This window comes from Mytilus californianus, unplaced genomic scaffold (assembly GCF_021869535.1).
Source record: "Mytilus californianus isolate M0D057914Y unplaced genomic scaffold, xbMytCali1.0.p SCAF_5, whole genome shotgun sequence".
In the NCBI taxonomy this organism is placed as follows: domain Eukaryota; kingdom Metazoa; phylum Mollusca; class Bivalvia; order Mytilida; family Mytilidae; genus Mytilus; species Mytilus californianus.
This window is the reverse complement of record NW_026262701.1, coordinates 717288-742057: the sequence shown is the minus strand read 5'-3', so window position 1 is coordinate 742057 and position 24770 is coordinate 717288. Positions and strand designations below refer to the sequence as shown.

Sequence of the window (24770 nt, the reverse complement as noted above, 5' to 3'; positions counted from 1 at the left end):
AACGACCAAACATCACCAGTGATTTAAGGGCATCCGATACAGTTTCAAGGGAGGTAACTCTTGGCGCGACGTTCAACGTTCAAATTCCCAAAAACGTTACTTTCGGCGGGACGTCATGCGTGTAATTTTCCTTAATAAACTTCTCCTTCCCATTTGAATGCCATGACGTCATTGTAACTTGAACAGGTTGCAGGAACCGCCATTAAAAATGGTCAACTCCGGGCACTTTCTTAGCCATAAAGAGAAAGAGAGACGAGAAAAAGTGAAACAGTCGAAGCAGAAAACGTCAAATAATTGTCTATCAGAGCATGTTATAAAACTAGCGAAAACAGAAACGGTCACAGTTGATGAGGAGTCATGGAAAAAAGGAAGAAGAATGATAGATATATTTTATGTAGCCAAACAGCTCTTTTGTCGACAATGCAAGGAGGCACTTGCTCTGATAAACATTACATCAGAAAAAAATATGGGGTATGCAAGCCATTTGTTTATACAATGTGCATGCGGGCAAGTTAATAAGATTGAGACCAGTGAAACACATGTACATGGAAAACGTGGCCCACAGGTGTATGATGTAAACACAAAAGCAGCATTAGGTAATTTAATAATAGAGCTCTTGAATTGATATATCTTAGTTGCTCATTCTCTTTCGATTCCATTCTTTAAATATTTTTTTTTAAAACAACACTGGAACAATATTTAGTATAAACGATTCCCGAATTAATGTTTCTCGAACACATCAGCTTCTACGTCTTTATAATAGTGCATGTTATTCTTTAAAATGAGAGGAAGCTGTCACAATGGTATGTAGTCAATCTATACAAAGCCCATAATATAACGGCTTTAATTTGAGCTTTCTACATATATTCCATAACGGTCAACGATTTCGTGATGGCCTCAATAACAAAAATTCGAAGTGATAAACTACTGTGCTGTTTGTGAAAGAGACAGCATCCAACCAACTAAAACAATTTACAGAAAAAAACTAAATAACTAATGAAAAAAAAAATCACCGGGAAATCCTCCTAATGTCTTCACCAATCTGAGTTGCGTGTGTAACTTTTACTATTACAGTACCAGTATGTCTAGCTCTAAATTGCATTTAATCTAAGAAATTAAAAAAATCCACAAGTACCTGCGATATTTCTTACTTATTTCTTCATGCATGAACCCGTGACGAGGTTAAGATAGTTTTATTATATGTAAAATCGGTAACAGAAAGCAAAACACCAAACCGAATCGTATAAAATCATACTGCCCTTACATTGTAATATCGGCGACTGAACATCGAAATAGATTTCCTATAACAAACCCATATACAATTTCCAACAAAAAAGGTTCCTGTATATACCAACAGATCTTTCATTTTTATACCAATTTCTTCTTTTCTGAAATTTATAGGACGATGTTATGCTCCCCAAAGAAGAAAAATAACAGAATCAACTGTATTATTTTCGTTTTATTCGTCAGTCCGTCCTCCTCCGTTTTCAAAACCAAGGATACTTAGTCTAGTATTCCGAACTCGTGATGAAAATGTATCTGTAAATAAGTATGCCAGTGTCATCTTTATTGATGTTTTGATTTGAATTAAGTCGACTATAATCTAATTTATGTATATACCTCTATACATGGATATTTAAATTTTAGCAATGATAGATGTTGGCATAGGTGTTCGTCAGCTTTCCAGACTTATGACAATAATGGGTGTCCCTGGTAGTTCTGAGAGAACGATGAAGAAGAGAGAACGCGAGCTGTTTAAACCAATGGTAGATGTAGCACGAGATTCATGTCATGAAGCAATTACAAAGGAATGTTCAGAAACAAGGTAATTATGCATATACCGGGCCGGAATTATTTTTAAGAGTTTAGATTCAGCATATCAAAATAACCATTGCAATCCACTTTTTTTTATCATTAAAATCGAACAAAAATTTAAATGCACAGTTAAAATCAGTATATCAAATAACCCCAAGAATTCGGTTTTTGAAGAAATCAAATAAAGTTTAATTTTGGAATTAAAGGAGGACCAATTAAAGAACGGGCCGAAATTCCAAAATAAAAGTACACAGTTAGATTCAGCACATTAAATAACCCTAAGAAATCAAGACTTTGAATTTTACCACATTGGAATTGGTCAAGAAATAAGTTGATGTCTTAAGTTGTTGGGTTCACTTCTAATTGTCGCCTATACACAGATTCCCTTTATTCCTGTACGAAGCACTTTAAAAGTACATCGTCCTGAATATGCATGAAATAATTGCCACTGGACATCAAGCAATCATCAATCAATCAATCCCTAAAAACTCCACGTAGCTCATAGTTGGCATTAAACGATTTTGCCGCTATATCCAGTTTTGCTGACAATACTAGTCTTTTTTTATATACTACGTAGAATTTATAATTAGAATTATAAAACCAATATAATCAAACATAATAATGTAAAATTAATTATCTTTTAAGAATTGCAACTCCAGGAAAAGGATTGTCAGTAAAGTATGATATGTGTTGGCAGAAGCGGGGATCAGGTCGCTCGTACAGTAGTTCGTCGGGCGTTGGAACAGCAATTGGTCAGTTTACTGGGAAAATATTAGATTATGACCTTCGTGTTACACATTGCGCCATATGTCACAGTGCTGAGAAAGCCAAATTAGACGCAAAACCACACAACTGTCAAAAGAATTGGTCAAAAAGCGCAAAAGCCATGGAATCGTCAACAGGAGCATCACTGATGGAAAATATTGAAGAAGTTTCTGGGGTTCCTGTTGATGTGCTTATTATGGATGATGATTCAGCTACTTTGTCTAGGGTAAAAGAAGCTTTGGACCACGAGGTAAAAAAATGGAGCGATATCAACCATTCAACAAAATCACTCGGTAATGCTTTTTATAATTTGAAATCTAAACACAAAACACTGAGTACAGATATCATAGAATATTACAAAATGTGTTTTTCATATGCTATTCAACAGAATAAAACCAATGCAACTAAGCTCAAAGAAACATTAACAGCAATTGTTCCACATTCATTCGGTATTCATGACAAATGTGGCAATTGGTGCAATAAAAGCATTGAAAATAATTTTCATAAATATCTCCCTCATGGTAAACCGCTAACGGATGATGCTTTACGACAAGACGTCCAAATCATATTTGACACAGTCGCTAACAATGCTGAACGTCTAGCACCTGCTGGATCAACAAAGGATGTTGAATCTACAAACAATATATATGCATCTAAAGCACCTAAACGGTTTTGTTTCAGTAAAAGCGAAAATCTGAAAACACGGGTGAGCGCTGCAGTGTTGCAAAAAAATATAGGGTATTCTTATATTTCATGCATAAATACACAAGCTAACCTTTTAACGGATGCAATCACTAATAACCATTCTGAAAAATTGTCAAAAGAGAGAAAACGGAAACGGAAGTACTCCCAGCAACCAATTGTAAAAAAGCGGCGTTTAGAAAAGAAGAAATTTAGGAATAAATTAATACAGACAGAAAAAAAAGAGGGTGTTACTTATAAATCGGGATTGTCTCTTAGTTTAGTAACTGAAGATAAAGAGATCCCGGGAATCAAACAGAAACCAGCATTATTGCCCTTTTCATCTTTTACTGGTAGTTGCATACTTTTTGACCTGGAAACATCTTCGCTGAAATTAGATTCCGAAATTCTGCAAATAGCTGCACTAAACATAGTCTCTGGTGATAAGTTTGATACGTATATTCAGCCGAATAAATCAATAGCGCCGAGTTCCAGTGCTGTTACTGGTTTAACAGCAAATGGAAATATCCTTTTTTACAATGGAAAACCTGTTCATGCAGTTACTTCGGAATCAGCTTTCCAGAGTTTTGTACTTTGGTTAGAACAATACGGCCAGGTCATGCTTGTTGCACATAATTGCAAATTATTTGATGCAAGGCGTTTGATTAATAACATGTCCAAACTAACCTGCTATGCAGCTTTCAGGAAATCTGTTTTTGGATTCGCCGACACGCTTCCGCTTTTCCGGCAAAAATTTCGTGGCCTCAATAGCTACAGTCAGCAAAAATTATTTGAACATTTTTGTAATGAAAAGTACAATGCGCATAATGCCGTTGATGATGTCGATTCCTTACATAAGTTAATGACTCTTTCCAAAGTAGAGAAACAAGATGTACTTGAATTTTCTTTTAGCGTTGAATCGATTGCTGAAAACATGAAATATGATACAATCGTAAAGGTTGATGCTGAGAGTTTTGGAGATCTTGTTAAGGGAAAATATATGTCTGCTCAGATGGCTGTAAGATGTGCCCAATCCGGTCTTAAGAAATGTCATCTGGATCTAGCGTTTCATAGAAAAGGCTTTCAGGGTTTACTTGATTTGTTATCTCAAAGAAGACAGGACGGTTCACCTCGTGTTACGAAAACAGCGGCCGTCATAAAAAAAATAACTGGATATTACGATAATAAGTAATTGAAAAAAAAACATTGTTTGGAATTCTTAGTTATTCATTCAAATAACAAACATTTTTTAGAACTGTTCTGTTTTTATAGTACAACTATCATCTATTTTTACAAAATTTAGCTTTGTAATCACAAAGTCATTGAAAATTGATGAACATTATCAGATAATCTTAATTAATCATGTTAACAAAATGCGTTTGCAGTTCGTAATTCTCCAATAAATAGTTTTATCGCCTTTTTTTAAAGGAATGCTAGTTTATATATAGTTAAGAAAAAATAATGTAATTTTGATTTGTTTCTTAGGGAAAATATATAAGTATTGTGCTTTTATTAATGTGTAGAAAGAAAAAGGTATCAGCTTCTTTGATAGTAACTGATAACTTATAAATCTTGTTTGAATGATCTTTGTTCGTTTATAGTACATACAATATTTTGTACTGATACCGGTAAATGTATAAACACATTTATTTCTCGTGTTGTTTTACTTTTTTTCTTAAAAAAGAACCCAAATAATTCTAGAACAATAAATAATAAAAAAAAACAAAGGATACGGGGAATCAATGATCCATTACAAAATCAGCACATGCGCAGTAAAAAAAACCATTTAAAGCAAAGGAACAGCGCTTTTATTGCTGTTCTTCATCTCAAAGTCGCAGTTTGCTTTTTATACTAATCATGAGAAGACTTGTCGGTAAAGTACAAGTGTGTATAGAAATGCTAAATAGTCCAAGGTTGGTAAGTCGATCAACATGCAGGAGGGTAATTTTAATAAGTTATCAAATATAATTGTGCTACATGTACTATATATACACAGTAAATATTCATACAAAATCAAAAGGTGTACGTTTGAAAATTCCGTGACGGAAGAGGAGTTTACTAATATGCATATGGTGTATAGCTAAAGAATATTTAAGCTAATATTTTCTCGTGGATTGTTTGGTCTTGTGTTTGTGACACGCGGTATAATTCTATAAGTTTTGTATCTGTTTGGAAAGAAAATATAAAAAAAACGTACACACCCATTAGTTCATATTGATTACAGACTCCTGGCCGGATCAAACTAAAGTCTTTAATATTGGTAGTTGCTGCTTCTCCGCTAAGCACGCGGCAAGGAGTAAGTAAAACTAGTAAACTTGGATTCAGGTTAAAATGTAAGGCTATGGTGACATGTCTTCTTCTGTACGGTTACTTTGTAAACTAGAACGTTAAAACTAGAACGGCCCATAGTGCATGTCTGTCTATAGTATAAAGCATGGTTAACACTCATATTGCATTAACATTTCCTCGTTCTGATTAAAAAAATAAGAACATGTGGTATGAATACCAATGAGACAACTCAACACAAAAGACCAAAGGACATAAATTAACAACCATATGTCACCGTACGGCCTTCTACGAATGCATTTGATTTGCCACTGGACATAAAACAGCCATACATCAACATCGTAGCTAATACCAGGTATGTATCACTAATCAACTAATGAAGTGTATAGTCACTTTGTAGCTTTTCAAAAGGTGAATGTGCATCTGTCTGTCCTTCCGTCCATTTCTCTTTTTACATTTCTTTGCTTCTGAATAACTGGGCGTAAAACATCAAATCATGTATACAAGATCTAGTATGAAAAGTTTCAAATAATTTTCTTCATAACCATATGCTTGACTGCGATTTGTAATTCTCCTATGTCGATTTTCAATGTTTCCGTTGACTATAAACTTTATTACATTAAAATGGAAAAAATGTTGTTCATTTTTGTAATCACTTAATAATTCTCCTGAACACCAAAATGATTAAAGGAGTACTCAGGTGCGGATCGTGGTTTTTTAAGAGAGGGCACTATAGAAAGTCATCAATTGGAATGATATTTGTAAGAAGTTTATATATTTATCATATATTTAGCTCCTTAAGGATTACCCGGACCCCTGCCCCCTAAATCCAAGTCTGGAGAGGGTACATGTAGGAGGATTTCATTCCAATTCACGATAATAAATTAACAAATCCTATTTCTAATGAAGATAATAAGTTTCCGCATCACGATATGAATAAATCTCGACTTCCTGTCGATTTAACTTTCTGTTCTTAAACTCCGTCAAATTAGATGTATCTATCCTAAATTCCTGAATATAGCCCTTCCACCCCTCGAAGTAGAGAGAAATAATCATTATACACCTTAAAAACGACGAAGATGACCTTGCAGGTATAATTGGCGGGAGATGTCGAAATCTTCAGCCAGCGACGTCGTGCATTTTCGCGCTAATGGCGAGGTTACCAAAGGGGAACGCAATTTTTAGTATTAATTGCGTTTATCTTCGAATCCAGCACGGTGACATATACTTTTCATTTGAGATTTGGAGAAAGCATGACAAAATGCAGTTAATGTAGAAAAATGAGAAAAATGACATTTTCAGAACCAGTTTATTTCCATATTTTTCGGTTAAAAAATATGCCATTTTGAGCATCTTGTCCGCAATGTCAAGCAAGGCTTGAATAAATATACAATCATTCTTGTAGGGTTTTATTTTTCCCTTATTGTAACTTACCACAGCTTCAGATTGAACCCATTCTTACTAATTTACGACGAAGAATATCTTCTCAAAAAATTTTATAATATTGTCTAACTTTTTTACAAATTGCACAAATCCCCAATTTTCAGCCTCAATTTTCTCGAAAACAAGCACGGTGACCTATGTTTTATTTTGTGTTTTTTTTTAAAACTCGCCAAGGCCTACAACATATTTCAAAATTATAAAAATGACATTATATCGAGAAACTGTATCGGATGCCCTTAACTAATTTCTTCTCAATACAAATTTCTTTCATGAGATCATTGTCACGTTTACTAATGACAGATTGATTGTGTTTTTCTTAACGTACAGTGGCTCATATATTCTTAACACAAGGATGCATGCAGGCGCATGGGGCATAACCCTCCCCAATTTTAATAGGCGTTAGAAATATTTCCAATAAGGATCTTTATTATTTAAGCGCACTGTCCTTTTTTTGACAGGTTCGTCCTAATACAAACATAATTTTACAGTGAAATCAAGGCATATGTGGCAATATAAATATGAATTATCCCGATCCAGTCCATTCAAATTCAACATCAAGCTGACAGCCAATTTTAGAAGCCATTCAAGCCAGCGTCCACTTTATTCAACAAACCGTGGGCAAAAAATAGTATGTAACGTTCGATATTCTCAAAATATAACCTAATTATGAAACCGCTTACTTTAACAGCTGATATCAAAATTAACACGTCTTCGTCTTGTTTTGGCCCATTGGCATTGAAGCTGACAGCCACTTTTAGTGGCCAATGATGCCAGCAGCCACTTATATTTCTAATAAACATTGGTGTATTAAAATTAATACTAATTTGTAAAACTAAGGTGCGTGTATTCAACAAAGCAGACAGACACATCAAGCATATTTTTCTCATAATGAATCAATAAAGACTGTGCTCAACATTTTAAATATTGAGGAATAATTTAATTTTGGATGTAACGCGTCTTCCGATTAGCTGACATTGTTTTGTTTATCAGCTCATAGACATAATTTTGTCATGTGACCTTGAATTCATCAACGTTTTTTCATGATTTACTCCGGTTTAAAATGGAATTAAGAATTAAATTATAAGAAATGACTGTAATATTTTTTCTGTCTATTCGAAATCACATAAAAAATGTGGTGCACACTTTAAAATAACCCGCTACGCGGATTAATCAGTGTGCACCAGTGGCGGATCTAGAAATTTTCATAAGTGGGGGCCCACTGACTGCCTAAGAGGGGGCCCGTTCCAGTCATGCTTCAGTGATTCCCTATATAATCAACCAATTTTTCCCCCGTTTTTTATTTATACATTATATAAAAACATTTCATTTCAATGTGAAAATGAATTACAAAATCATAGTGCATTGTTGTGTGTGTGTACGCTGCCAATCAAGGGCCCTTAATTGGAATAATACGTATTCTTATTCTTATTCTATGAAAACATTTTTTCATTTGATATAAAAAAAAGAGATAACTGCGTCACATTATAACCTGGAATATTTCATGGGAGACAACTCCAATCACCTTGTAACCAAAGGATAACATATTCTTGTTTTAGTTATCTAACGTTACCTGATCTATTCTATAGAGATCTGAAAGAACCATAATTATCAATCAATTGTATTTTATAGTTTTTTTGGTTTTTTTTATCAAGACATATTTCTTGTATTATATATTGATAGCTATTGAACCAAGAGTTCCAGTTGGTGAAGTTGAAATCATTCCTTCGAAAATTTTACTGACGCAATCACGAGTTATTGAATATCTGTTTGACGACGACGAACATGCCGTTACTCTTTTTCTCGAATGTGCGGACCTACCGAATATTAACGTCACAGTACCCAAATGCACCGAGTACCCAAATTGCACCTATTCAACAAAAATAGCTGCGGAAATCTTACAAGTTTTCTTTGAGACTACACAACTTGTATTTTTATGATTTGACATTATACACGTTTTTCAACATAGGTAAATATATTTAAATATAGATCTACACAAAACGTTCACAGTATATATCAACAGACGAAGCATTCCCACAGGCGCTTGGGTATATGACACAGAAATTTTTTTTTTATATTTTTTGTTGTTGATTATAATATTCAATTTTCTATATTTATGATAGATATGTAGTATAAATATAGAAAATTGAATATTTTAATCAACAAAAAAAAATATTAAAAAAAAAATTCTGTATCATATACCCAAGCGCCTGTGAGCATTCCCTGGAAAAAATAAATCTATGAGGGGCCTGATGGGGGGGGGGGGGGGGGGGGGGGGGGGTCTCATCACGATTCACGAGTTGATTTTTTTTGTCAATCACGATTCACAGAAAATAAATTTCCATGATCACGGATCACGAAAATATAAAAAAAAAAAAAATCTGTAGAAAAACGGATCACGATAGCGAAAATACGCCGATCACGAAGAACGAAAATAACCCATCAGGCCCCTCATCTATGGAAACGTCGCCATGCGACGTTCTCAAAATGTCATCTTTTTAAAATGAGCAAATTAAACATGTTACAAGCATTCATTTCTTAAAATAATGTCAAATTGTTCAAAATATTTGAAGAAATAAAACAAAACATCTGTTATTAGATTTCTAAGGATGTGAATTTAAACATGGATGCAATTTGGGTACTCCTCATTGCAGAATCATCATGGATCGTTTGGAGGTCAGTTCAAACCCATTTTTCTATGATTCAATATGTATTCAAAATTAAATTGGTGTAACTGTATAGTAAATAAGGATACGTCTACAAAATAAACACAGAATGGAAACTTTTGTCTGGATCATAAAAAAACGTAGAGTGGGTGACGCATATTCGCCGCAACATTCGTTCATTTCCACCTACATCCGACCTACATTCGAATATTTTAAACTTTTTATGTAGGTTTCAGAAAGTTTACTGTATGAAAAAAATGTTTGATTAAGGAATTCTCTTCAAAACATTGTTTAAATGTTTTAAAAATGAACGCAAATTCAAGAGGAAATCAAGTTGTTCTTGTACCATGGGGGACACATTTTCGCCGCAATGTATGATATGATAATCCTCATTAGCCTTGTATACTATAAAAACAATTGTTTGCAATTACATGAATTAGCTTGAGAGATCATTCCTATACGATTTTTTTAACAAATATTTACTTTATGACTGCGCCATATAAATCTTACATAGTTGCCAAAATCGTTCAAAAAACACCTGCGTATTTCTTTATATGTGCGAATAACATTGGAAATGGGGTAAAGAGGAATATCAACAGTTCGAACATTATAAACAGCGTTTAGCATCTATTTAGGCAAGTATTTGGTAAAGGCACACGAAATTTACAGAAAAAATTGCAAAAACGGCGAAAATGTGTCCACGGCGAATATGCGCCACCCACTCTAGGTGAAAAAACTGTCCAAATAGGTGCAATTTGGGTACCCTCACGTTAGACTTATCGCCGGGTTTGTACTTACAAGATAGGAACCACCAACACGGTCTCAGCAAGTCATAAGATAGGGATCAACCACCAACACGGTCCAAGCAAGTCATAAGATAGGAACCACCAACATGGTCTCAGCAAGTCATAAGATAGGAACCACCAACACGGTCCCAACAAGTCATAAGATAGGAACCACCAACACAGTCCCAGCAAGTCATAAGATAGGGACCACCAACACGGTCCCAGAAAGTCATAAGATAGGGACCACCAACACGGTCCCAGCAGGCCGTCAGTCGTTGGAACAAGACCAAGACCACCTTCAAGTAAAATAAGACTATCCGACGTTACTTCATAAAACCCATACTATTATATGGCAGTGAAATATGGGGAATGTTTCGTACTGATTCAGCTGCATGTAAAAAAGATAATGATTATATATTGGAAAAAGTTTTTGGTCAGGATTCCTCTGAAAAAGCTCATAACAAATTTATGAAATATATTCTTGGTGTAAACAGAAAGTCCAGTAACATAGCTGTGATGTCAGAGCTTGGTAGATTTCCTATTTATTTTACTATAATTTTATCAATGTTAAAATATTGTCATAGACTGGAAGGTTTGAAAGAAGGATTATTATTTGATGCATTCATATGTTGTAAACAATTACATATTTCTAATGTAAATACATGATACTCTAGTATAGATTATATTCAGAGAGAGATTGATTTACCAAATTTTGACCAATCAATTGGTTCTTTATGTCAGTATGTTAAAAATAAACTATGTGAAAGTTATTTAACATTTTGGAATAGACTGAAGTATCAAACAATTAACTCTGAAAAAGGGAAGCTTGGTACTTATTTTTCTATAAAAATATTTAGAACTACAGGATTTTAAAAAAAGACAGTCAATTTGTAAATTAAGAATAAGTGCTCACTCTTTAAAAATTGAGACAGACAGATATTCCAAAAAATATATAGAAAGATCTGAGCGTCTTTGTTCAAATTGCTCACTCAGTTAAGTTGAAGATGAGCTTCATTTTTTGTTAGAATGCCCTCTTTATGATACTCAAAGGGAAGACTTTTTTCAATACATATCTGACAATTGTTATAATTTTAAAAATTTAAATAAATCTTCTAAATTTTTATGGCTCATGACTCAAGAAAATGTAACTCTTATGGAAAAACTGGGCTGTTATATTTGTGACTGTTTTGAATTAAGGAGATCAGGTATGCATATTGACACTAAGTCAAGTAAATGATTTGAGAATGAATGCATATAATGTAATTTTATTCTTTTATTCACAATATATATGTGGTTTTTGGCTCTGATTCTGACCAATGCTAATATACTAAATATATATTTTCAAGTGACTATTATTGTTGTTGTTACCAATTATGTAAATCAATTGTATCTGATTTTATGCCCTTTATGGGCCCTGTAATTTGGGAAATAAAAATATTCTATTCTATTCTATTCTACTTCACGACCACTCACTGTCCCAGCAACTTAAAAGTGTATACACCTTGTAGTGACGCAGGATAGTAACATGTTTTTGTGTAGAAAAAATAATACCATGATCCTCTAGTAAAACAACGTCATTTGGTGATAATTCCGATAACAGTTACGTTATAACTTATCGATCCGTATGACCCAAATGTACAGGATGTCAACAATATTCTATTTTTACAAGGTAGCTATAGGTATTATAAACCTTACAAAATACGGATTTTCATTTAGCATGTTTAGGACCTCTTCTATCTTTCATAACGATTTATTTCAAATATAATAATTTTAATTTGTTATAACTACTTATTTTTGAACATTTTAAACTTCTTCAAAATAAATAGAACACATGCAAAATTATCAAAAACATTGACAAGGATGAGATTTATGTTTGTAAACATAATAATATTTTGGCTTTTTGCGTTGGTTTTATTCAATTCAAAATCAGTTTGGATCTTTGTCAATATACAGTTATTAAAAATAGAATTATGCAACTATATGGCTGCAATAAATCTGCCTGTGCTTTTACATGGAACTTCAAGATGACAGTAAATACATCGTATAAGTATTATGAAACAAAATTTAATAATGTTAAAAAAGGTGTTTTATCTTTCCGTACAATAATCTAAGATTAAGTGTGCATTAACTAAACCCCACAATATTTATAATTCTGTAAGTGCATGTCCCAAGTCAGAAAGATGTAATTTCAGTGGTTGTCGTGGTTGCTCTCTCTGTCATATTTCTTTTGCGTTTAGGGAGCAACCATTTAATTTCAAGAAGGGGGGGGGGGGGGGGGGGGTATGGTTTTTTTGTCTGAGTCAGAAATTTTGTTTATTTAGTTTTTCAACGCTATCAATCAAATTTGTTTTTCAATATTTAACACTATAAGGTATGGGGATTCAGAATATTTTTTTTTGTCATCTGCTTGACCAGAATATTTTTTTTTCATCAAATTGGGGATCAGAATATTTTTTTAGTAAAAAAAACCATACCCCCCACCCCCTTTTGAAGTTAAATGGTCGTTCCCTTACTGTTTTGTTATAGCAGGGGTGTGCTTCCCGTTTACTGTTTTGTTATAGCATGGATGTGCTTCCCGTTTACTGGTTTGTTATAGCAGGGATGTGCTTCCCGTTTATTATTTTGTTATAGCAGGGATGTGCTTCCCGTTTACTGTTTTGTTATAGCAGGGATGTGCTCCTTGTTTACTGTTTTGTTATAACAGGTATGTGCTCCTCGTTTACTGTTTGTTATAAGAGGGATGTGCTCCTCGTTTACTGTTTTGTTATAGCAGGGATGTGCTCCTCGTTTACTGTTTTGTTATAGCAGGGATGTGCTCCTGGTTTACTGTTTCGTTATAACAGGGATGTGCTCCTCGTTTACTGTTTCGTATAGCAGGGGATGTGCTCCTCGCACAAAAACTGCTCCAACGGAGATACTGGGAAGAACGACTGAAATCGACATACAATTTACGGTCACAACGGCTAATTGTTTGACCGATACGATATACCCTTGTCTCAACTCACTAGCGATTGTGACATTTTAACTGAGTGTGGATTTGCATGGCGGGTGATGCATACATAACAGAAAACGCCTAGCCGGTCGAAGAGCCTGACCTAACTCCTTTTGGTACAGCGATTCACATAGCAGAAAACGCCTAGTCTGTCGAAGAACCTGGCCTAACTCCTTTTGGTACAGCGATTCACATAGCAGAAAATGCCTAGCCTGTCGAAGAGCCTGACCTAACTCCTTTTGGTACAGCGATTCACATAGCAGAAAATGCCTAGCCTGTCGAAGAGCCTGACCTAACTCCTTTTGGTACAGCGATTCACATAGCAGAAAATGCCTAGCCTGTCGAAGAACCTGGCCTAACTCCTTTTGGTACAGCGATTCACATAGCAAAAAACGCCTAGCCTGTCGAAGAGCCTGACCTAACTCCTTTTGGTACAGCGATTCACATAGCAGAAAATGCCTAGCCGGTCGAAGAACCTGGTCTCACTCTTTTTGGTACAGCGATTCACATTGCAGAATACGCCTATCCTGTCGAAGAGCCTGACCCAACTCCTTTGGTACAGCGATTCACATAGCAGAAAACGCATAGCCTGTCGAAGAACCTGGCCTAACTCCTTTTGGTAAAGCGATTCACATAGCAGAAAACGCCTAGCATGTCGAACAACCTGGCCTAACTCCTTTTGGTACAGCGATTCACATAGCATAAAACGCCTAGCCGGTCGAAGAACCTGCCCTAACTGCTTTTGGTACAGCGATTCAAATAGCAGAAAACGCCTAGCCCGTCAAAGAGCCTGGCCTAACTCCTTTTGGTACAGCAATTCACATAGCAGAAAACGCATAGCCTGTCGAAGAACCTGACCTAACTCCTTTTGGTACAGCGATTCACATAGCAGAAAATGCCTAGCCGGTCAAAAAACCTGGCCTAGCTCCTTTTGGTACAGCGATTCACATAGCAGAAAACGCCTAGCCTGTCGAAGAGCCTGACCTAACTCCTTTTGGTACAGCGATTCACATAGCAGAAAATACCTAGCCGGTCGAAGAACCTGGTCTCACTCTTTTTGGTACAGCGATTCACATTGCAGAATACGCCTATCCTGTCGAAGAGCCTGGCCTAACTCCTTTTGGTACAGCAATTCATATAGCAGAAAACGCGTAGTCTGTCGAAGAACCTGACCTAACTTTTTTTGGTACAGCGATTCACATAGCAGAAAATGCCTAGCTGGTCGAAGAACCTGGTCTAACTCCTTTTGGTACAGCGATTCACATAGCAGAATACGCCTATCCTGTCGAAGAGCCTGGTCTAACTCGTTTTGGTACAGCGATTTACATAGCAGAAAACGCCTAGACGGTCGAAGAGCCTGGCCTTACTCCTTTTGGTACAGCGATTCACATAGCAGAAAACGCTTAGCCTGTCGAAGAGCCTGGTCTAACTCCTTTTGGTACAGCGATTCACATAGCAGAAAACGCCTAGCCTGTCGAAGAACCTGACCTAACTCCTTTTGGTACAGCGATTCACATAGCAGAACACACCTAGCCTGTCAAAGAGCCTGGTCTAACTCCTTTTGGTACAGCGATTCACATAGCAGAAAATGCCTAGCCGCTCGAAGAACCTGGCCTAACTCCTTTTGGTACAGCGATTCACATAGCAGAAAACACCAAGTCTGTCGAAGAACCTGACCTAACTCCTTTTGGTACAGCGATTCACATAGCAGAAAATGCCTAGCCGCTCGAAGAACCTGGCCTAACTCCTTTTGGTACAGCGATTCACATAGCAGAAAACGCCTAGCCTGTCGAAGAACCTGACCTAACTCCTTTTGGTACAGCGATTCACATAGCAGAAAATACCTAGCCGGTCGAAGAACCTGGCCTAACTCCTTTTGGTACAGCGTATCACATAGCAGAAAACGCCTAGCCTGTCGAAGAGCCTGACCTAACTCCTTTTGGTACAGCGATTCACATAGCAGAAAACGCCTAGCCTGTCGAAGAGCCTGGTCTAACTCCTTTTGGTACAGCGATTCACATAGCAGAAAACGCCTAGCCTGTCGAAGAGCCTGGTCTAACTCCTTTTGGTACAGCGATTCACATAGCAGAAAATGCCTAGCCGGTCGAAGAACCTGGCCTAACTCCTTTTGGTACAGCGATTCACATAGCAGAAAACACCAAGTCTGTCAAAGAACCTGACCTAACTCCTTTTGGTACAGCGATTCACATAGCAGAAAATGCCTAGCCGGTCGAAGAACCTGGCCTAACTCCTTTTGGTACAGCGATTCACATAGCAGAAAATGCCTAGCCGGTCGAAGAACCTGGTCTCACTCTTTTTGGTACAGCGATTCACATTACAGAATACGCCTATCCTGTCGAAGAGCCTGGCCTAACTCCTTTTTGTACAGCAATTCATATAGCAGAAAACGCCTAGTCTGTCGAAGAGCCTGGTCTAACTCCTTTTGGTACTGCGATTCACATAGCAGAAAATACCTAGCCGGTCGAAGAACCTGGCCTAACTCCTTTTGGTACAGCGATTCACATAGCAGAAAACGCCTAGCCTGTCGAAGAACCTGACCTAACTCCTTTTGGTACAGCGATTCACATAGCAGAAAACGCCTAGCCTGGCGAAGAACCTTACCTAACTCCTTTTGGTACAGCGATTCACATAGCAGAAAACTACTAGCCTGTCTAAGAACCTTACCTAACTCCTTTTGTTACAGCGATTCACATAGCAGAAAACTCCTAGCCTGGCGAAGAACCTTACCTAACTCGTTTTGGTACAGCGATTCACATAGCAGAAAACTCCTAGCCTGTCGAAGAACCTTACCTAACTCCTTTTGGTACAGCGATTCACATAGCAGAAAACTACTAGCCTGTCGAAGGACCTTACCAAACTCCTTTTGGTACAGCGATTCACATAGCAGAAAACTACTAGCCTCTCGAAGAACCTGACCTAATTCCTTTTGGTACAGCGATTCACATAGCAGAAAACTACTAGCCTGTCGAAGAGCCTGACCTAACTCCTTTTGGTACAGCGATTCACATAGCAGAAAACTACTAGCCTGTCGAAGAACCTGACCTAATTCCTTTTGGTACAGCGATTCACATAGCAGAAACTACTAGCCTGTCGAAGAACCTGACCTAATTCCTTTTGGTACAGCGATTCACATAGCAGAAAACTACTAGCCTGTCGAAGAGCCTGACCTAACTCCTTTTGGTACAGCGATTCACATAGCAGAAAACGACTAGTCTGTCGAAGAACCTGACCTAACTCCTTTTGGTACAGCGATTTACATAGCAGAAAACGCCTAGACGGTCGAAGAGCCTGGCCTTACTCCTTTTGGTACAGCGATTCACATAGCAGAAAACGCCTAGCCTGTCGAAGAGCCTGGTCTAACTCCTTTTGGTACAGCGATTCACATAGCAGAAAACGCCTAGCCTGTCGAAGAACCTGACCTAACTCCTTTTGGTACAGCGATTCACATAGCAGAACACACCTAGCCTGTCAAAGAGCCTGGTCTAACTCCTTTTGGTACAGCGATTCACATAGCAGAAAATGCCTAGCCGCTCGAAGAACCTGGCCTAACTCCTTTTGGTACAGCGATTCACATGGCAGAAAACGCCAAGTCTGTCGAAGAACCTGACCTAACTCCTTTTGGTACAGCAATTCACATAGCAGAAAATGCCTAGCCGGTCGAAGAACCTGGCCTAACTCCTTTTTGTACAGCAATTCATATAGCAGAAAACGCCTAGTCTGTCGAAGAGCCTGGTCTAACTCCTTTTGGTACTGCGATTCACATAGCAGAAAATACCTAGCCGGTCGAAGAACCTGGCCTAACTCCTTTTGGTACAGCGATTCACATAGCAGAAAACGCCTAGCCTGTCGAAGAACCTGACCTAACTCCTTTTGGTACAGCGATTCACATAGCAGAAAACGCCTAGCCTGGCGAAGAACCTTACCTAACTCCTTTTGGTACAGCGATTCATATAGCAGAAAACGCGTAGTCTGTCGAAGAACCTGACCTAACTCCTTTTGGTACAGCGATTCACATAGCAGAAAATGCCTAGCCGGTCGAAGAACCTGGCCTAACTCCTTTTGGTACAGTGATTCACATAGCAGAAAACGCCTAGCCTGTCGAAGAGCCTGGTCTAACTCCTTTTGGTACAGCGATTCACATAGCAGAAAACGCCTAGCCTGTCGAAGAGCCTGGTCTAACTCCTTTTGGTACAGCGATTCACATAGCAGAAAACGCCTAGCCTGTCGAAGAACCTGACCTAACTCCTTTTGGTACAGCGATTCACATAGCAGAAAACGCCTAGCCTGTCGAAGAGCCTGGTCTAACTCCTTTTGGTACAGCGATTCACATAGCAGAAAACGCCTAGCCTGTCGAAGACCCTGGTCTAACTCCTTTTGGTACAGCGATTCACATAGCAGAAAACGCCTAGCCTGTCGAAGAGCCTGGTCTAACTCCTTTTGGTACAGCGATTCACATAGCAGAAAACGCCTAGCCTGTCGAAGACCCTGGTCTAACTCCTTTTGGTACTGCGATTCACATAGCAGAAAATGCCTAGCCGGTCGAAGAATCTGGCCTAACTCCTTTTGGTACAGCGATTCACATAGCAGAAAACACCAAGTCTGTCGAAGAACCTGACCTAACTCCTTTTGGTACAGCGATTCACATAGCAGAAAATGCCTAGCCGCTCGAAGAACCTGGCCTAACTCCTTTTGGTACAGCGATTCACATAGCAGAAAACGCCTAGCCTGTCGAAGAACCTGACCTAACTCCTTTTTGTACAGCGATTCACATAGCAGAAAATACCTAGCCGGTCGAAGAACCTGGCCTAACTCCTTTTGGTACAGCGTATCACATAGCAGAAAACGCCTAGCCTGTCGAAGAGCCTGACCTAACTCCTTTTGGTACAGCGATTCACATAGCAGAAAACGCCTAGCCTGTCGAAGAGCCTGGTCTAACTCCTTTTGGTACAGCGATTCACATAGCAGAAAACGCCTAGCCTGTCGAAGAGCCTGGTCTAACTCCTTTTGGTACAGCGATTCACATAGCAGAAAATGCCTAGCCGGTCGAAGAACCTGGCCTAACTCCTTTTGGTACAGCGATTCACATAGCAGAAAACACCAAGTCTGTCAAAGAACCTGACCTAACTCCTTTTGGTACAGCGATTCACATAGCAGAAAATGCCTAGCCGGTCGAAGAACCTGGCCTAACTCCTTTTGGTACAGCGATTCACATAGCAGAAAATGCCTAGCCGGTCGAAGAACCTGGTCTCACTCTTTTTGGTACAGCGATTCACATTACAGAATACGCCTATCCTGTCGAAGAGCCTGGCCTAACTCCTTTTTGTACAGCAATTCATATAGCAGAAAACGCCTAGTCTGTCGAAGAGCCTGGTCTAACTCCTTTTGGTACTGCGATTCACATAGCAGAAAATACCTAGCCGGTCGAAGAACCTGGCCTAACTCCTTTTGGTACAGCGATTCACATAGCAGAAAACTACTAGCCTGTCTAAGAACCTTACCTAACTCCTTTTGTTACAGCGATTCACATAGCAGAAAACGCCTAGCCTGTCGAAGAACCTGACCTAACTCCTTTTGGTACAGCGATTCACATAGCAGAAAATGCCTAGCCGGTCGAAGAACCTGGCCTAGCTCCTTTTGGTACAGCGATTCACATAGCAGAAAACGCCTAGCCTGTCGAAGAGCCTGACCTAACTCCTTTTGGTACAGCGATTCACATAGCAGAAAATACCTAGCCGGTCGAAGAACCTGGTCTAACTCCTTTTGGTACAGCGATTCACATAGCAGAATACGCCTATCCTGTCGAAGAGCCTGGCCTAACTCCTTTTGGTACAGCGATTCACATAGCAGAAAACGCCTAGTCTGTCGAAGAACCTTACCTAACTCCTTTTGGTACAGCGATTCACATAGCAGAAAATGCCTAGCCGGTTGAAGAACCTGTCCTAACTCCTTTTGGTACAGCAATTCACATAGCAGAAAACGCCTAGCCTGTCGAAGAGCCTGACCTAACTCCTTTTGGTACAGCGATTCACATAGCAGAAAATGCCTAGCCGGTCGAAGAACCTGGCCTAACTCCTTTTGGCACAGCGATTCACATAGCAGAAAACGCCTAGCCTGTGGAAGAACCTGACCTAACTCCTTTTGGTACAGCGATTCACATAGCAGAAAACGCCTAGCCTGTCGAAGAGCCTGACCTAACTCCTTTTGGTACAGCGATTCACATAGCAGAAAATGCCTAGCCGGTCGAAGAACCTGGCCTAACTCCTTTTGGCACAGCGATTCACATAGCAGAAAACGCCTAGCCTGTGGAAGAACCTGACCTAACTCCTTTTGGTACAGCGATTCACATAGCAGAAAACGCCTAGACTGTCGAAGAGCCTGGTCTAACTCCTTTTGGTACAGCAATTCACATAGCAAAAAATGCCTAGCCGGTCGAAGAACCTGGCCTAACTCCTTTTGGTACAGCGATTCACATGGCAGAAAACGCCAAGTCTGTCGAAGAACCTGACCTAACTTCTTTTGGTACAGCGATTCACATAGCAGAAAATGCCTAGCCGGTCGAAGAACCTGGCCTAACTCCTTTTGGTACAGCGATTCACATAGCAGAAAACGCCTAGCCTGTCGAAGAACCTGACCTAACTCCTTTTGGTACAGCGATTCACATAGCAGAAAATGCCTAGCCGGTCGAAGAACCTGGCCTAACTCCTTTTGGTACAGCGATTCACATAGCAGAAAACGCCTAGCCTGTCGAAGAGCCTGACCTAACTCCTTTTGGTACAGCGATTCACATAGCAGAAAATGCCTAGCCGGTCGAAGAGCCTGACCTAACTCCTTTTGGTACAGCGATTCACATAGCAGAAAACGCCTAGCCGGTCGAAGAACCTGACCTAACTCCTTTTGGTACAGCGATTCACATAGCAGAAAATGCCTAGCCGGTCGAAGAACCTGGCCTAACTCCTTTTGGTACAGCGATTCACAAAGCAGAAAACGCCTAGCCTGTCGAAGAGCCTGACCCAACTCCTTTGGTACAGCGATTCGCATAGTTTGTGCTTGTTACCTTGATTTTTTGCTCGATTTATGAGATAACTACTGTTACCTTGATTTATGAGATAACTACTGTAACCTTGATTTATGAGATAACTACTGTAACCTTGATTTATGAGATAACTACTGTAACCTTGATTTATGAGAACTACTTTTTACTTGATTTATGAGATTACTACTGCTGCCTTAATTTGTCATAAATCAGGCCGTTAGATTCCTCGTCACGTTGAATTGTTTCACATTTTGTCATGTCGTGGTCTTGTATAGCTGACTATATGGTATGGTTTGTGCTCATTGTTAATAAAAAAAACTCATCAAAGATGCCAGGCTTATATTTTGTATGCTCATTGTCTAAGGTCATCAGTTATCTATATATAGTTGCTTACATTAGCATCGTGTTTTAAATATTTGCCTCAACTGGGAATATAAATAAGATTTGGATAAAAAAAAATCTTTTTGGGGCGTCATTTTCTCAAAAATAGTCACCATATACTATTGATTTTTTTTCTCTTACATACATGTACATGAAAAATATTGTGGTTTTGATGGGTTTTTTTTTTTGTTGTTGTCAAATAAACTACATGCGACCACATCCCTCCAACCTCTCTTCCCTTAGTACGATTTCCTTTGGCGGGAAGAAAGTATTAAGTGCTATTATTCTTTATATCCCTACTTTTGTTCAATAAAATTACATTGTATTTGCCTTCACACCTCTCTTCGTTACGTCTTTCCGTGCATATTTCCTTCATATAACTAACATATAAGTACTTTACGCTCTTCAAGTTATGGTTGTCATTAATCGATTATTCTTTTTTTCAATTCAAGCATATTTTAAGAATCCTTTCCTAAATTCCTAAAATCATGAGAACGTTTGAACTGTGCGTCACCAAAAAATAATCTGTGTATAGAATAATACTTTATTTCAAGTTAATGTGAAAATATACAAAGAGCTTTTGTACTAAACTGAAACTCTAAATGTGACTTTAAGGAAGAACAACAATAAACGGGAGTGTAGGTATTTTTCGTCTTGAATTAATACACCATGTCTTGTCTTTCAGCAAAAACCATCACAATAACCAACAAAAAGTTTCCTTAGTCAGGTTGCCTTATATATTAATCATATATTTTTACAGTTTTGATTTAGAAGATAAACCGACATGGTTGGAGAATACAAATAATTACACCATTACTAACACAATTCTGTATTAGTCTTGTAATGGTTAGAAAATACATAAAATAACACCATTACAAACTTAGTCCCAATTTTATATTCTATTTTTAGAAATTTACCTGTGACGTCACTTTTTGTGGCGTTGATACATTTGTGTGACGCATAGTTTATTATTCTATTGTGGTGTAAATGAGAGGTAAGGTGTCCGTTGTTATTCTGTGGTTTACATATTGTAATGTACTATAGAGTCGATCCGGGTAATTTCGTGCAGGCGGGTAATTACAGTACATATTATATTTCGCTTGTTTTTATGATAAAATTGAGAAATAAAGTGTGTGTTAATATTATTGACTGATAATAAGATATATACAACCTTGTATGTTAACGTTTTTACGATTTTCTATCGTAGAATAGGTACACATTTGCCATTGGTCAGAAAGTTTTATTCGCGGGCGTTTTGAAAAGATTATCTTGTCCAAAAATTCACCAGATTTGTGTAAATTCTTAGTTTGGTTAATCTAATGTAAGATCTTTCTACTTTACTCGAAATTTAGAATACTGATGGAAACTGAATGTCAGAAATAGTTTGCAATTGACTAATACTTTTCCATGTAGTATAAGTGAAATCATTTCCAATAAAAACGCACTGGCAGTGGGTGTACGTTATTACCCTACAGGATATTTTACATACAGATGGAAGGAGTCTAATATCGTACACGTCAGCTTTTAAATATGTTAACTTCCCGGAATGTTCATTAAGTGATAATGCTGACTTAGCTTTGCTTATATCAATCATGTCAATGATTTTTGTTACATAATAAAATTAGTTGCAAAATAAAACAAACAGAAAAAAAATAACATAAAACAACATCAATTCAATATGGAAAGAAAGAGGTCAAAAATATGTTTCTACGAACCACGAGTCAAAGAGAGATGGAAATGGATGTGTCTGCAAAGTATTCCTCCTTATTTGCGAGAGTCCTCTGTGCGCCAGTTGGCCAAAGTAGTTCATCTACTATATCGCTAGCCAGTCAACACTAAGGTTGTGACTTCGAATCCCGCACATGGCAGATGGGTTCGAATATTAATTGACTTGAAATGATTGTCAGTTTTCCTCCCGAACAATAAAACATGAAAAACTATACCACAAAAAGTTCGCAAACAGCTAAGAAATATGTTTAATATATACGTTATTAAAAAAAATGTTCCATGAAATGCTGCTGGGACAATTAAAGATGATGTTTTAATTCAGGACTTGAAATTAGTAAAATCGGCTGCCTCTCAGCTTACAATGCGGGACTTGATTGTAAAAACCGGTTTGCTCAGAGTTTGAATAGGTTGACATATCTTTCTTCGGACTGTGAACTAACGTGAGGGTACCCAAATTGCACCTATTTTGACAGTTTTTTCACCTATGTTTATTTATGATCCAGACAAAAGTTTCCATTTTGGGTTTATTTAGTAGATGTATCATTATTCACTATATGGTTCCACCAGTTTAATTTTGAATCCATACTGAATCATAAAAAACTGGGTTTGAATAGACCTCCAAACGATCCATGATTCTGAGGAGTACCCAAATTGCATCCATGCTTAAATTTACATCCTCAAAAATTGAATTACAGATAATTTGTTTTATTTCTTCAAATATTTAGAACAATTTGAGATTAATCTATGCTTATCATTCATTTTTTAAGCGTTTCCGTACATTTTCCTTTACCAGTGAATACTTCATCTGTTGATAGATACTGTGAACGTTTTGTGTATATTTAAATATATTTACCTATGCTGAAAGACGTGCATAATGTCAAATCATAAAAATACAAATTTTTAGTCTCTAAGAAAACATGTAAGATTTCCGCTGCTACTTTTGCTAGATATGTGCAATTTGGGTACTGTGACGTTAGAACGTTAAAAACCGGATGAGTGTGTCTGTCTAAAGTACAAATCATGGGTATATTTTTCATATCACTTATCAAACTAAAGTCATGCATATCACATACATGTAAACCGTCATGTTCTCGTCCTGATATCCATGCATTATTTGCAACTAAACGTTACTGTGTGTGTGTGTACAACGTTACTTTCTGAAACGCTAGTCCGTCATAACTATCTCTAGATATATACTTATAATTTATCGAAGCTTTAATACAAACAAAAATCTTAGGGCACTTTCTTTTTTGTCCTTCTTTGACAATTTTTGCATATATACTCAATTATGCCAGAACCAGAACTGCAGCTTTGAGTTATATTTGACTGTTTATAATGTTGTATTATATTATCAAAAATATTGTCAGGATCTACATCACGACATGGACATGATGGAGCTGTGAAACTGAATTTAAGTAAATATTGAAAGACTTTTTGAAGATGATCCTGATCAATGCTGATACTAAATTAACTAGTCCAAATCATTTCAATGTACGGAATTACACGTCAAGGTGTACGGAATTACACGTCAAGGTGTACGGAAATACACGACATCCGTACGATATTAACCACAGTGATTTTCTGTTCGATAAGCTCATTCTCTGTATTTTATGTTGAATGGCAAGGAAAACGTCATACATTAATGAAAAAACTACTTTAAATAAACTTTCAAAATTGGATTCCTCATCCAAACTTTGTCTCTATGGGAAATTAAAAACTAATTGTCAGTCTGAGGAATATTTAAATTGCAATAATTTTATACATAGGCAGTTTCTCTCAAAATTTAGACTTAGTGATCATTCCCTAGGCATTGAATTGGGAAGGTACAGAAACTTTCCAAGAGCACAAAGATTATGTAAAAAATGTGGAGTCCTAGATGACGAATTTCATTTCTTTTTGTATTGTGACATTAACATATCATTGCGTTCTAATTTTTTTGCTTATCTAAAAGACTATGTACCATTATTTCAACATCTTGATGCATTTAATAAACTAAAACACATTCTAAACCCCATCCCTGAACTTGTTTGTCATATTGGAGTCTTATTAAGCAGTCTTTAGAACTGAGGGGGAAGACCCATGTCAAACAAGCTTATGATTGTGTTTTTTATATAAATTTATAATTGAACTCTTAAAATATGTTCTATTATGTTGTATTGTATTACATTGTATTGCAT

The 24770-nt window shown here is 37.4% G+C and overlaps 1 protein-coding gene across 1 annotated transcript; it reads left to right on the top strand.

Moving 5' to 3' along the window:
- The first annotated feature begins 1587 nt into the window (after window positions 1-1587).
- LOC127701775 (uncharacterized) lies at window positions 1588-24019 on the top strand. The gene is made up of 3 exons (XM_052205741.1): window positions 1588-1825; window positions 2461-4037; window positions 23961-24019. Exons 1-3 carry the CDS (start codon window positions 1650-1652, stop codon window positions 24017-24019), a joined length of 1812 nt encoding a protein of 603 aa, XP_052061701.1. The 5' UTR covers window positions 1588-1649.
- The last annotated feature ends 751 nt before the right edge of the window (window positions 24020-24770 follow it).

What these genes read in the sequence shown, in the direction of transcription:
- LOC127701775 (XM_052205741.1), top strand. Translation starts at nt 1,650, where the DNA reads ATGATAGATGTTGGCATAGGTGTTCGTCAGCTTTCCAGACTTATGACA. An exon ending in AAGGAATGTTCAGAAACAAG is followed by an intron (nt 1,826 to 2,460) that starts GTAATTATGCAT and finishes TTATCTTTTAAG; the next exon opens with AATTGCAACTCCAGGAAAAG. An exon ending in TCGTGGCCTCAATAGCTACA is followed by an intron (nt 4,038 to 23,960) that starts GTCAGCAAAAAT and finishes AAATATTGTCAG; the next exon opens with GATCTACATCACGACATGGA.